Below are 15,316 nucleotides of genomic sequence, written 5' to 3' on the forward strand. Positions count from 1 at the left end.
CCAGCATTGCGTTGGCTGTATGCTTGGGGTCATTGTCCTGTTGTAACGTAAATCTTCGCCCTAGCAGGTTCTCATCAAGGATTTGCCTGTATTTGGCTCCATTCATTGTTCCCTCTATCCTTACCAGTCTCCCTGTCCCTGGCACTGAAAAGTAAAGCCATAGCATGTTGCTGCTGCCACCATGCTTCACGGTAGGGATGGTGTTAGACAAGTGATGAGCTGTGCCTGGTTTTTCTCCAGACAAAGCACTTTGCATTCAGGCTGGCCCTAAGGTTAATGATTATGTTAATAACCTCCACAGCCTTACTCATCAGGCTGGCCCTAAGGTTAATGATTCTGTTAATAACCTCCACAGCCTTACTCATCAGGCTGGCCCTAAGGTTAATGATTATGTTAATAACCTCCACAGCCTTACTCATCAGGCTGGCCCTAAGGTTAATGATTCTGTTAATAACCTCCACAGCCTTACTCATCAGGCTGGCCCTAAGGTTAATGATTCTGTTAATAACCTCCACAGCCTTACTCATCAGGCTGGCCATAAGGTTAATGATTATGTTAATAACCTCCACAGCCTTACTCATCAGGCTGGCCCTAAGGTTAATGATTATGTTAATAACCTCCACAGCCTTACTCATCAGGCTGGCCATAAGGTTAATGATTCTGTTAAACAGACTAAATACATTACCTGGATGTCATGTATCTATTATATACCTGGTGATTTATTTATTTTCCTTAGTGTCATCTCTCTCTCTCTCTCTCTCTCTCTCTCTCTCTCTCTCTCTCTCTCTCTCTCTCTCTCTCTCTCTCTCTCTCTGTCTCTGTCTCTGTCTCTGTCTCTGTCTCCTGTTCCCCCCCACCCCTCTCTCTCTCTGACCCTGTTTCTCTCTCTCTCTCTCTCTCTCTCTCTCTCTCTCTCTCTCTCTCTCTCTCTCTCTCTCTCTCTCTCGCTCTCTCTCTTCTCTCTCTCTCTCGCTCTCTCGCTCTGTCTCTGTCTCTGTCTCTCTGACCCTGTTCCCCCCACCCTCTCTCTCTCTGACCCTGTTTCTCTCTCTCTCTCTCTCTCTCTCTCTCTCTCTCTCTCTCTCTCTCTCTCTGTGAAGTGCTGTAGAGACTTTTGTCCTTCCGGCAGGTTCTCCCATCTCAGCCAATGAACTCTGTCGTTCTGTCAGAGTGGTCATTGGGTTCTTGGTCACCTCCCTGACCAAGGTCCTTCTTGCCCGGTTGCTCAGTTTGGTCGGACGGCCAGCTCTAGGCAGAGTCTGGGTAGTTCCATATTTTTTTCAATTTCCCAGCGATGGAGACCACTGGTCTCCTGGAAACTTTAAACACTCTAGAAATTGTTTCATACCCTTCCCCACATATGCCTCATCACAATTCTATATCAGAGATCTACAGACAGTTCCATGGACTTCATGGTATAGTTTCTGCTCTGACATGCACTGTCAACTGTGGGACCTTTATATAGACAGGCGTGTTTCTTTCTAAATCATGTCCAAACAATTGAATTGGCCACAGGTGGACTCCAATCAAGTTGTAGTGACGTCTCAAGGATGATTAAAGGAAATTGGATGCACCTGAGCTCAATTTGGAGTGTCATAGCAACAGGGTGTGAATACTTATGTAAATGAGATATTTCTGTATTTAATTTGCTAAAGTGTCTAAAAACATGTTTTCACTTTGTCATTATGGGGTAGTGTGTGTAGATGGGTGAGAATTTTTTTTTATTTAATCAATTTTGAATTCAGGCTGTAACAACAAAATGTGGAAAAAGTCAAGGGATATGAATACTTTATGAAGGCACTGTAGATGGAAAGATAGATACTGTAGATACTAAGATAGATAGATCGATCGATGTTACGTCATCCTGTCAATGCATGTATTTGGCCTTAAACCACTCAAAGGTGTCGTACCAAACCCAAATATGTAGCGGCATGCTTGTTGTGATTTGATAATACTGTCTGTAGAGACACATTGCCAAGACAAGCACCGTGTTCAGTCCCCAGAAGCATGTCAATCTGCACTCCATAGTATGAGATAAGCTAAAAAGCTACTTTTTGGAAGTACTATATTGTAATTTTCATTAAACGAACACAAGTAGGCTACCAATAAAATCCCAATTCCCCATTTGCACCCTCCTCCAGTATAATGTAAATTTTTCGAGAGTCACTAAACCTGGAAAGTGCTGTTCTTTTGAAGTGCACTACTCACGAGCTGATTTTCTGTTATTCCGGTTTCCAAACGCGGCTTTTGTTTCACCAAACTTTCACAGGCTCGCCTCCCTCTCTGACGGATCAGGGAATGTACGGCTTTTTGTAAGGAACTCTCAATCTCTTTCTTTTTATTATTTTTCATCATCTTTCCTCGCATCCACTCCCCCGTTCCTTTCTCGTTTAGCTGCTCTGTCCCTTTGTTGATCTCAGGACCCCTGTTTCTCCTCTCTCGCTTTCTCTTTCTCTCTCTTTCTCTTTCTCTTTTTTCTCTCTCTCTCTTCTCTCTCTTCTCTTTCTTTTCTCTCTCTCTTCTTTGTTTTCTTTGTATCACTACCCTGCTTCTCTCCCAGCTGGGTCCAATATATGACACAATCTACAATATATATCTGACCAATATACTGTAGATATATGCTCATATATTGGATCTAGTCTCCCAGGTACCAGGCTGCTATGGTTACCCTAAGATCAGATAGATACACCACCCCTAACAATGTCCCAGGCTGCCTTCCTCACACCACTGATAATAATAGACCTGTTTGTAGTCCCACCCACTACCAGATCCATATACACAGATATGAGACAAGTAGAGATATGTTTGTACAGTACCAGTCAAAAGTTTGGACACACCTACTCATTCCAGGCTTTTTCTTTATTTTTTACTGTTTTCTACATTGTAGAATAATAGTGAAGACATCAAAACTATGAAATAACGCATATGGCGTCATGTAGTAACCAAAAAAGTGTTAAACAAATCAAAATATATTTTACATTTGAGATTCTTCAAAGTAGCCACCCTTTGCCTTGATGACAGCTTTGTACACTCTTGGCATTCTCTCAACCAGCTTCATGAGGTCACCTGGAATGCATTTCAATTAACAGGTGTGCCTCCTTAAAAGTTAATTTGTGGTATTTCTTTCCTTCTTAATGCGTTTGAGCCAATCAGTTGTGTTGTGACAAGATAGGGGTGGTATACAGAAGATAGCCCTGTTTGGTAAAAGATCAAGTCCATATTATGGCAAGAACAGCTCAAATAAGCAAAGGGAAATGACAGTCCATCATTACTTTAAGACGTGGTCAGTCAATCCGGAACATTTCAAGAACTTTTCAAGTTTGTTCAAGTGCAGTCGCAAAAACCATCAAGCGCTATGATAAAACTGGCTCTCATGAAGACCGCCACAGGAAATGAAGACCCAGAGTTTCCTCTGCTGCAGATGATAAGTTCATTAGAGTTACCGGCCTCAGAAATTGCAGCCCAAATAAATGCTTCACAGTGTTCAAGTAACAGACACATCTCAACATCAACTGTTCAGAGGGGACTGTGAATCAGGCCTTCATGGTCGAATTGCTGCAAAGAAACCACTACTAAAGGACACCAATAAGAAGAAGAGACTTGCTTGAGCCAAGAAACACGAGCAATGGACATTAGACTGGTGGAAATCTTTCATTTGGTCTGATGAGTCCAAATTTGAGATGTTTTGGTTCCAACCGCCGTGTCTTTGTGAGACGCAGAGTAGGTGAACGGATGATCTCCGCATGTGTATTTCCCACCGTAAAGCATGGAGGAGGAGATGTTATGGTGTGGGGGTGCTTTGCTGGTGACACTGTCTGTGATTTATTTTGAATTCAAGGCACACTTAACCATCATGGCTACTACAGCATTCTGCAGTGATATGCCATCCCATCTGGTTTGGGCTTAGTGGGATTGTCATTTGTTTTTCAACAGGACAATGACCCAAAACACACCTCCAGGCTGTGTAAGGGCTATTTGTCCAAGGAGAGTGATGGAGTGCTGCATCAGATGGCCTGGCCTCCCCAATCACCCGACCTCTAACCAATTGAGATGGTTTGGGATGAGTCGGACGGCAGGGTGAAGGAAAAGCAGCCAACAAGTGCTCAGCATATGTGGGAACTCCTTCAAGACTGTTGGAAAAGCATTCCTCATGAACCTGGTTGAGAGAATGCCAAGAGTGTGCAAAGCTGTCATCAAGGCAAAGGGTGGCTACTTTGAAGAATCTAAAATCTAAAATATATTTTGATTTGTTTAACACTTTTTTTTAGTTAGTACATGATTCCATATGTGTTATTTCATAGTTTTGATGTCTTCACTATTATTCTATAATGTAGAAATTAGTAAAAAGTAAGGAGTAGGTGTGTCCAAACTTTTGACTGGTACTGTATAGATGTCTCTACCTGTTTGTATAGATGTCTCTACCTGTTTGTATAGATGGCTCTACCTGTTTGTATAGATGGCTCTATCTACTACCATTCAATGTCTCATCAAAATGTCCACCATAATGCTCTTGGACAAAGACATTTACTCAGGATTATGTGACATATGGTATGTATAGTGTACATCCAGTAGGTTGCAGTGTTCTCAGTAGTGTGTTTGTTTGTATGAAGGTAAGACGGCATGTTAAAGTCCTCTCACTTTGTACCCAGGCATGCCATAATGTTGCTATAAGGTTGCTATAATGTTTTCCCCATTGCTGACTGTAATTCTTCAACAGTGGCGCAGTTGAGAAAGGTTCCCCCAAAAAAGCCGGACGGAGAGATCAAGCCCTACTCGCTAACGGAGAGAGAAGGTGAGCCACCGTTGAACTTGGACAGAACAAAAAGAGGCTAACCCCTAATGGGCCAGTTTCCCAGACCCAGATTAAGGGTAGTCCTGGATTAAACACATGTTTAATGGAGATTCTTCATTGAAATCTTAGTCCAGGACTAGGTTTAACCTGTGTCCAGGAAACCAGCCCATGTACAGTACAGTCGTGGTCAAAGGTTTTGAGAATGACCCAAATATAAATTTTCACAAATTCTTCTGCCTCAGTTTTTATGATGGCAATTTGCATATACTCCAGAATGTTATGAAGAGTGATCAGATGAATTGCAATTAATTGCGAAGTCCCTCTTTGCCATGAAAATGAACTTAATCCCCAAAAAACATTTCCACTGCATTTCAGCCCTTCCACAAAAGGACCAGCTGACATCATGTCAGTGATTCTCTCATTAACACATGTGAGAGTGTTGACGAGGACAAGGCGGGAGATCACTCTGTCATGCTGATTGAGTTAGAATAACAGACTGGAAGCTTTAAAAGGAGGGTGGTGCTTGAAATCATTGTTCTTCCTCTGTTAACCATGGTTACCTGCAAGGAAACACGTGCCGTCATTATTGCTTTGCACAAAAAGGGCTTCACAGGCAAGGATATTGCTGCTAGTAAGATTGCACCTAAATCAACCATTTATCGGATCATCAAGAACTTCAAGGAGAGAGGTTCAATTGTTGTGAAGAAGGCTTCAGGGCGCCCATAAAAGTCCAGCAAGCGCCAGGACCGTCTCCTAAAGTTGATTCAGCTGCGGGATCGGGGCACCACCAGTGCAGAGCTTGCTCAGGAATGGCAGCAGGCAGGTGTGAGTGCATCTGCACACACAGTGAGGCAAAGACTTTTGGAGGATGGCCTGGTGTCAAGAAGGGCAGCGAGGAAGCCACTTCTCTCCAGGAAAAACATCAGGGACAGACTGATGTTCTGCAAAAGGTACAGGGATTGGACTGCTGAAGACTGGGGTAACGTTATTTTCTCTGATGAATCCCCTTTCCGATTGTTTGGGGCATCTGGAAAAAAGCTTGTCCGGAGAAGACAAAGGTGAGCACTACCATCAGTCCTGCGTCATGCCAACAGTAAAGCATCCTGAGACCATTCATGTGTGGGGTTGCTTCTCAGCCAAGGGAGTGGGCTCACTCACAATTTTGCCTAAGAACACAGCCATGAATAAAGAATGGTACCAACACATCCTCCGAGAGCAACTTCTCCTGTAAGTCGCTCTGGATAAGAGCATCTGCTAAATGACAAAAAAAAGAAGAAAAAAAAAGAAACGAGGTTGGTGGACAAACAAAAACACACAAATTCTGACTAACTCCAAGCATTGATTATGCAAGAATGGGCTGCCATCAGTCAGGATGTGGGCCAGAAGTTAATTGACAACATACCAGGGCGGATTGCAGAGGTCTTGAAAAAGAAGGGTCAACACTGCAAATATTGACTCTTTGCATAAACTTAATGTAATTGTCAATAAAAGCCTTTGACGCTTATGGAATGCTTGTAATTATACTTCAGTATACCATAGTAACATCTGACAAAAAAAAATTAAAAACACTGAAGCAGCAAAGTTCGTGAAGACCAATACTTGTGTCATTCTCAAAACTTTTGACCACGACTGTACATCATAAACTGTAGCTGGAATATACACTACATGACTAGAAGTATGTGGACACCTGCTCGCCAAACATCTCATTCTAAAATCATGGGCATTAATATGGAGTTGGTCCCCCTTTGCTGCTATAACAGCCTCCACTCTTCTGGGAAGGCTTTCCCCTAGATGTTGGAACATTGCTGCGTGGACTTGCCACGAGCATTAGTAAGGTCGGGCACTGATGTTGGGCGATTAGGCCTGGCTTGCAGTCGGTGTACCAATTCATCCCAAAGCTGGTCGATGGAGTTGAGATCAGGGCTCTGTGCAAGCCAGTCAAGTTCTTCTACACCGATCTCGACAAACCATTTCTGTATGGACTTCGCTTTGTGCACGGGGGCATTGTCATGCCGATACAGGAAAAGGCCTTCCCCAAACTGTTGCCACAAAGTTGGAAGCACAGAATCATCTAGAATGTCATTGTATGCTGTACCGTTAAGATTTCCCTTCAATGGAGCTAAGGTGCCTGAACCATGAAAAACAGCCCCAGACCAATTTTCCTTCTCTACCAAACTTTACAGTTGGTACTGTGCATTCGGGAGGTAACGCTCTGCTGGCATCCGCCAAACCCAGATTTGACTGTTGGACTGCCAGATGGTGAAGCGTGATTCATCCCTCCAGAGAACGCATTTCCACTGCTCCAGAGTCCAATGGCGGTGAGCTTTACACCACTCCAGCCGACACTTGGCATTGCGCGTGGTGATCTTAGGCTTGTATCTGGCTGCTCGGCCACGGATTCCCATTTCATGAAGTTCCCGACGAACAGTTCTTGTCCTGATGTTGCTTCCGGAGGCAGTTTGGAACTCGGTAGTGAGTATTGCAACCGAGGACAGACGATTTTTACGCGCTACGTCACGTTGACGGTGCCACGTTGAAAGTCACTGAGCTCTTCAGTAAGGCCATTCTACTGCCAATGTTTGTCTATGGAGATTGCATGGCTGAGTGATCGATTTTTATACACCTGTCAGCAACGGGTTTGGCTAAAAATAGGCACTAATTTGAAGGGGTGTCCACATACTTTTTGTAGCAGCGTTACATCATTTACATTGTACTAAAAATGCACAGTCATGAAATTGTATGCCAGCATAATTAGAATACATTGTATTTTCTCTGGACTAAACATATAATTAGTTGTAGGGATATTTCCCACTTCATTGCAGCCATTGTAAACAGAGGCAGTTGGCATTCAGCGGCATTTGTGTGGCATCTATTCTGCCTGGTTAGGTAAGTTTTAGTCAGAAAAGCCATTGAGACATTCACCAGGGTAAGCATTGAGAACATCTTTGTAAACATTAGGGATGTGCCACTGACGGGACCTCTGTCCAGTCAGATCTCATCATGTCTCTGCAGTTGCTTGATTTGTCTTCTGGCCTCAGTGAAGTGTTAACATAGTTGGATAGAGTTTACAGTGGCTTGTGAAAGTATTCACCCCCCTTGGCATTTTTCCTATTTTGTTGCCTTACAACCTGGAATTAAAATGGATTTTTTGGGGGGTTTGTATCATTTGATTTACACAACATGCCTACCACTTCGAAGATGCAAAATACTTTTTTTTGTGAAACAAACAAGAAATAAGACAAAAAAACAGAACTTGAGTGTGCATAACTATTCACCCTGAAAGAGGTTTCCCTCAATAATTTCCCTGTATTTAGCGACATCCGTCATTCCTTCAATTCTGACCAGTTTCCCAGTCCCTGCCGATGGAAAAACATCCCCACAGCATGATGCTGCCACCACCATGCTTCACTGTGGGAAAGGTTTTTTTCTGGCCATCTTCCATAAAGCCCAGCTCTGTGGAGTGTACGGCTTAAAGTGGTCCTGTGGACAGATACTCCAATCTCCGCTGTGGAGCTTTGCAGCTCCTTCAGGGTTATATTTGGTCCCTTTGTTGCCTCTCTGATTAATGCCCTCCTTGCCTGGGCCGTGAGTTTTGGTGGGCGGCCCTCTCTTGGCAGGTTTGTTGTGGTGCCATATTCTTTCCATTTTTAATAATGGATTTAATGGTGCTCCGTGGGATGTTCAAAGTTTCAGATATTTTTTTATAACCCAACCCTGATCTGTACTTCTCTACAACTTCGTCCCTGACCTGTTTGGAGAGCTCCTTGGTCTTCATGGTGCCGCTTGCTTGGTGGTGCCCCTTGCTTAGTGGTGTTGCAGACTCTGGGGCCTTTCAGAACAGGTGTATATATACTGAGATCATGTGACAGATCATGTGACATTTAGATTGCACACAGGTGGACTTTAACTAATTATGTGACTTCTGAAGGTAATTGGTTGCACCAGATCTTATTTAGGGGCTTCATAGCAAAGGGGGTGAATACATATGCACGCACCACTTTTCCCTTATTTATTTTTTAGAATTTCTGGAAACAAGCAATTTTTTTAATTTCACTTCACCAATTTGGACTATTTTGTGTATGTCCATTACATGAAATCCAAATAAAAATCTATTTAAATTACAGGTTGTAATGCAACAAAGTAGGAAAAACGCCAAGGGGGATGAATACTTTTGCAAGGCACTGTATATAACCAATGTATATGAATACTTCAAAGCCTTCAAAAAATACAAATCTAGAGCAATGATATTCTCTTAGCCATAATCAAATTTTACATTTACGTCATTTAGCAGACGCTCTTATCCAGAGCGACTTACAGTTAGTGAGTGCATACATTTTTTCATACTGGCCCCCCGTGAGAATCGAACCCACAACCCTGGTGTTGCAAGCGCCATGCTCTACCAACTGAGCTACAGGAGACAAATCTTGCTTTAGCTAGCCATGTTTATGAATGTCTGTCAGAGACACTAGTCAGCCTAGTGATGATGCACTGTACTGAGGTCAGCTTGTTAGATTCTGAGTAATGTAGTAGCAGTGGTACTCTGTTTGACAGTCATCTCTGTGTGACCCCCTCTCCCTCATGGTAATATCTCCCCCTCTCCCCTCTGGTAATATCTCCCCCTCTCCCCCTATGGTATTATCTCTCCCTTCTCTCCTCTCCCTCATGGTATTATCTCTCCCGCTCTCCTCTCCCTCATGGTATTATCTCTCCCGCTCTCCTCTCCCTCATGGTATTATCTCTCCCGCTCTCCTCTCCCTCATGGTATTATCTCTCCCGCTCTCCTCTCCCTCATGGTATTATCTCTCCCGCTCTCCTCTCCCTCATGGTATTATCTCTCCCGCTCTCCTCTCCCTCATGGTATTATCTCTCCTGCTCTCCTCTCCCTCATGGTATTATCTCTCCCTTCTCTCCTCTCCCTCATGGTATTATCTCTCCCGCTCTCCTCTCCCTCATGGTATTATCTCTCCCGCTCTCCTCTCCCTCATGGTATTATCTCTCCCGCTCTCCTCTCCCTCATGGTATTATCTCTCCCGCTCTCCTCTCCCTCATGGTATTATCTCTCCCTTCTCTCCTCTCCCTCATGGTATTATCTCTCCCTTCTCTCCTCTCCCTCATGGTATTATCTCTCCCGCTCTCCTCTCCCTCATGGTATTATCTCTCCCGCTCTCCTCTCCCTCATGGTATTATCTCTCCCGCTCTCCTCTCCCTCATGGTATTATCTCTCCCGCTCTCCTCTCCCTCATGGTATTATCTCTCCCGCTCTCCTCTCCCTCATGGTATTATCTCTCCCTCCCCCCTCATGGTATTGTCCCCCTCTCTCCCTCATGGTATTATCTCTCCCTCCCCCTCATGGTATTGTCCCCGTCTCCCCCTCATGGTATTGTCTCTCCCTCCCTCTCCCCCTCCAGCTGTGCGAGAGGAGCAGAAGGCTCTCCCCTGGCCTTTGTGTCGCCCCCCGGCTCCTCCCCTCTCTCCGCCATTGTCGGTATCCTCCCCGTGCTCCCCAAGCAGGGCCCGCCAGCGCCCCGACCCGGCCCTGGCCCCTGCCCCTGGGGGCTACAGGGGCCCGACCCCCCACCCCCCACTCATCAACAGCCTCAACTACAGGGCAAAGCGCACCAGGTATGGTATTCCGGGAATAGGTCCCACAATTCCCTGGTTTTCCAGGAATCTCGGTTGGAGTGATTCCTGACTCCCAGACTCGGGAGGGAATAAACAGAGGGAATCCTCCATCTTGGAATCATCCAACATGGGAATTTTGGGAACGTTTCTGTGAAATGTGCAACCCTGCTTCTACTACTTTCCTGAAAACTCTATCTAACCTAATCCAGTATTATGGGAGAGTGTTAATAATATAATAATAATAATAATATACCATTTAGCAGACGCTTTTATCCAAAGCGACTTACAGTCATGTGTGCATAAATGTTTACATATGGGTGGTCCCGGGGATCGAACCCACTACCCTGGCGTTACAAGCGCCGTGCTCTACCAGCTGAGCTACAGAGGACCAGTAAATCTGAATGGCAGTGTGTACTCTACGCTGAGGGCCTGTCTGTGTCTCTGCCAGGTTTGGAAGGCTTGGCAGTGGGACACAGCGTTCCTCTCATTAAGATTATTGTTCCATTCAAAGATCCAGCCTCAGAGCACTGTGGCTGAGTCCCAAATGGCTCACACTTCCCTTTATATTATATAGGGAATAGGGTGCTATTTGGGACAGACCCTGGGTAAAGTGCCTCCTTCGCTCCTGCTCTCTCTCCTCTCTCTCCTACCTAACTGTCCTGTGTGACCAGCGCTGCTCTCGTTGTGGCCTCTCTTTCTAAACATTGTTTCTCTCTTTCTCTTGTTCTCTACCGTTCTCTCACCACCCCCTTTTTATATAATTTCTCCACTCTCACAAATTCAATAATCTAATCCTCCTTCCTCACATCCTCCTGGCTCTGACTCCTTCTCTTCACCCTTAACATGAGGACAGTTCCCTTAACCGATCACAGCTCAGCTTCCATTGACCACCTTTTGACTCCTCCCACCACTGTTTCCTCCTTTTAAAAGGAAGGACTGTCGTTTTTAGCCTGTTAGCTAGCCTACGGCTGCATCCCAGTTCTCCACCCTTCTCTTGAAGTGTGTACTTGCACACTTCCCGCCATGGATTTAACAATGGTGGAAACTACCCCCCACCCAATGTTTACACCAATCCAAGGCTTTTGGATCCATAACAGAAAGTGTATAAGTGCACACTTAGAGAGAAGGACGGAGAATCAGGAAGCAACCTACCTGTCTGTCTGTCATGGCCAGGGAGTTTAGTATTATTTCAATTATTAATTTACTACGAAACTGAGAAGAACAAAACAGAACGAACATGGCTCCCAATGTCGGTTAGAACTTTTTCAACTTTTCCTAGTGTGCTGGTCGTCCCATTGAGGGAATTATGATGCTGCCTGTAACTTTTGCCTGCCGTTTTCTAGACGAAGCCATTAAAACTATCTCCAAACAAAACTAGAAAAGTGAGATTGCTTTCTGTTCACCTGGTACACCATTTTACAGCTTGTTTTTCACTAATAGTTTGACCTTTAACCTACACTACTCTCATTAACAGTGTATGAGGCCACTAAAATAATGACTTTTGTAGTCATATTCATTATACAGCATAACACGTTTATTTATTAATTTAAAAAAATTCTCACAATAATATTTGTTAAATAAAATACTTGACCCCAATGGGAAACATTGTCTAGAATTTGACCAGAACATGTTTTCCCATCAGGCCCTACTAGTTCCACTAACTCCTCCCCCATGACTCTAAGGATCTCTCTTTTGGCATCACATGATTATTGGCATTTTCTTTTGTTATTGTCTGTATGATTTGTCAAGCATTCACTTATACCTTTTGTTTTGCTAATTATGTTTTCATTTTGTGTTTTTCTTATGTTGAATTCTGTTGCTTTTCTTCTCTTGGTCCTTTTCCTTGGCCCTATACTATCGCCACTGTTTCCGTCTCTCTCCCTACCTTTCTCCGTGCCCTATTCTCTCCTGTCCCCTTGTCTTTTTTTCCCATTCCCTTGTTCTTCCTATCCTCTCCACCTTCCTTGTTCCATCGCCGTGGTAGCCAACAGGGCCTAGTTGCCAGGGGCAACCTCTACAGCCGCCACATCAACACCCGGGGCTTTGGGCTGTTGTTGGAGACACAGCAGAACACCTTAAAACTGCCAGGTAACCAGATCTGATTGGCTACGGGACATGTGTAGTACACCGTAACAACACACCTGTAAGGACTACGGATGTGTCCCAAATGGCACCCTATTCCCTATGGACCCCGGTTAAAAGTAGTGCACTACATAGGGAATAGGATGCCATTTGGGACAGACAACATTACCCAGCATGCCCATGGATGTACTGTGTAGTCCTGTCTGACCTCTGACCTGTTAGTGCTGTGTGCCTCCTCAGGTTTGAGACCAGTGTTGAGAGACAGAGAGACTGACATAGGAGGACAGACAGAGCCACTGGGACACAGAGACACAGACAGGTTTGACATTCCCCACACGCCACCAAGGAGTCCTCACTCACATAGACACACTCTCAGGAGACCGTATGCATCATAAATGCATGTAGGGGATTGGAAAGGCATTGAATAGTGTCGGAAACAAATGCAAACATGACGTATAACCTTGAATTACAGAAGACCTGTGTTTTGACAATGACCTTTTCTTCTCCCTCTCCGGCACACAAACGAGTTGTCTTCCCTCTTTCCTCTCTCCATCACTCCTCCCCTCTCTCCTCCATCATGCCTCTTCTTCTCTACGTCCCTCCCTTTCAACCTGTCCAGGTCCCTGCCTATACAGTGAGCTCCAAAAGTATTGGGACAATGACATTATGTGTTGTTGTTTTGGCTCTGTACTCCAGCACTTTGGATGACTATGAGGTAAAAGTGTAGACTGTCAGCTTCAATTTGAGGGTATTTTCATCCATATCGGGTTAACCGTTTAGAGATTACAGCACTTTTTGTACATAGTCCCGCCATTTTAGGGGACCAAATGTATTGGGACAAATTCAGTTGTGTATTAAATTAGTACAAAGTTTAGTATTTGGTCCCATATTTCTTAGCACGCAATGACTACATCAAGCTTGTGACTCTACAAATACTCCACTTTACTACTTTAATACACTTAAGTGAATTTGTCCCAATACCTTTGGTCCCCTAAAATGGCGGGACTATGTACAAAAAGTGCTGTAATCTCTAAACGGTTAACCCGATATGGATGAAAATACCCTCAAATTGAAGCTGACAGTCTACACTTTTACCTCATAGTCATCCAAAGTGCTGGAGTACAGAGCCAAAACAACAACACATAATGTCATTGTCCCAATACTTTTGGAGCTCACTGTATAGGCAGGGACCTGGACAGGTTGAGAGGGAGGGACGTAGAGAAGAAGCAGAGGCATGATGGAGGAGAGAGGGGAGGAGTGATGGAGAAACAGAGAGAGTAAAGAGGGAAGACAACGCTATAATCCAAAGGAGTATAGAGCCAAAACAACAAACAATGTGTCACTGTCCCAATACTTTTGGAGCTCACTGTGTCTCTCCCACCTCTGCCCCTATCGAGGATGGAGCTGCCCCTATCCAGGAAGGCGCCGCACAGCGCCCAGACCACCATGATGACCACCAGAGAACCAGACAGACAGGCCGAAACGGAGACCAGGGTGCTGGTGAAGGGGCTCCGGGTGGGGGTAGGGGGAGAGCCCTGGCCAGGGAGGGGTGGAGGAGAAGGAGGAGGGCCCCTGGAGGTGGTTGAGAAGGGACCACCGGGGGCTGAGAGGGACATGGGTAGAGGAGGAAGGTCCTGGGTAGTAGCAGGAGGGCCCCTGGAGGTGGTTGAGAGGGACAGAGGTAGAGGAGGAAGGTCCTGGGTAGTAGCAGGAGGGCCCCTGGAGGTGGTTGAGAGGGACAGAGGTAGAGGAGGAAGTTCCTGGGTAGTAGCAGGAGGGCCCCTGGAGATGGTTGAGAAGGGACCACCGGGGGCTGAGAGGGACAGAGGTAGAGGAGGAAGGTCCTGGGTAGTAGCAGGAGGGCCCCTGGAGGTGGTTGAGAAGGGACAGAGGTAGAGGAGGAAGTTCCTGGGTAGTAGCAGGAGGGCCCCTGGAGATGGTTGAGAAGGGACCATCGGAGGCTGAGAGGGACATGGGTAGAGGAGGAAGGTCCTGGGTAGTAGCAGGAGGGCCCCTGGAGATGGTTGAGAAGGACAGAGGTAGAGGAGGAAGGTCCTGGGTAGTAGCAGGAGGGCCCCTGGAGATGGTTGAGAAGGACAGAGGTAGAGGAGGAAGGTCCTGGGTAGTAGCAGGAGGGCCCCTGGAGATGGTTGAGAAGGACAGAGGTAGAGGAGGAAGGTCCTGGGTAGTAGCAGGAGGGCCCCTGGAGATGGTTGAGAAGGGACCACCGGGGGCTGAGAGGGACAGAGGTAGAGGAGGGTGGTCGTGGACGGTGGGAGAGAGATGCTGTAACACAGCCCAGTGGGTCAGGCAGGAGTATAGGAGCACCAGACCCTGGTGACGCACATGGATAGATAGACAGACAGACAGACAGACAGACAGACAGACAGACAGACACAGACAGACAGACAAATGAGAAACATAGAGAGAGGAAAAGATGAACAGGGATCAAGAGAAACAGGCGGAGTGGGGTGAAAAGAGGAGGAGAAAAGGGGGAAGAGAATAGAGAGAAAAGGAAAGAAAAGCCATAGCCAATCCTCACCCACTTCCCTTCCTCCCTTCCTCCATTTCTCCCTTCCTCCCTCTCTCCTGATCACTGATTAGTGCTGCTATGGTTACAAGACAGAATAAGTGAGGGGTTTGGTTGGTATGCAACAATAGTCAGCCAGACGTCCCAAATGGCACCCTATTCCCTATATAGTGCACTACTTTAGACCAGAGCCCTATTCCCTATATAGTGCACTACTTTAGACCAGAACCCCTATTCCCTATATAGTGCACTACTTTAGACCAGAGCCCTATTCCCTATCTAGTGCACTA

At 45.5% G+C, this 15,316-nt stretch overlaps 1 protein-coding gene across 4 annotated transcripts in view; it reads left to right on the plus strand.

The window, feature by feature from the left end:
- LOC121572234 (alpha-tubulin N-acetyltransferase 1) overlaps nucleotides 1-13,104 on the plus strand; it is a 40,771-nt gene extending 27,667 nt beyond the window's left edge. Inside the window, exons 8-12 of one of the 4 annotated variants that reach the window (XM_041884182.2) lie at nucleotides 2,270-2,312; nucleotides 4,718-4,792; nucleotides 10,201-10,414; nucleotides 12,399-12,502; nucleotides 12,737-12,857. In XM_041884182.2, coding sequence (XP_041740116.1) covers nucleotides 2,270-2,312; nucleotides 4,718-4,792; nucleotides 10,201-10,414; nucleotides 12,399-12,502; nucleotides 12,737-12,770 — 470 coding nt within the window. In that variant the 3' untranslated portion in view covers nucleotides 12,771-12,857. The other 3 variants (XM_041884180.2, XM_041884183.2, XM_041884184.2) reach the window with 3 other exon arrangements.
- The last annotated feature ends 2,212 nt before the right edge of the window (nucleotides 13,105-15,316 follow it).

This window comes from Coregonus clupeaformis, chromosome 8 (genome assembly GCF_020615455.1).
Source record: "Coregonus clupeaformis isolate EN_2021a chromosome 8, ASM2061545v1, whole genome shotgun sequence".
NCBI classification, from domain to species: domain Eukaryota; kingdom Metazoa; phylum Chordata; class Actinopteri; order Salmoniformes; family Salmonidae; genus Coregonus; species Coregonus clupeaformis.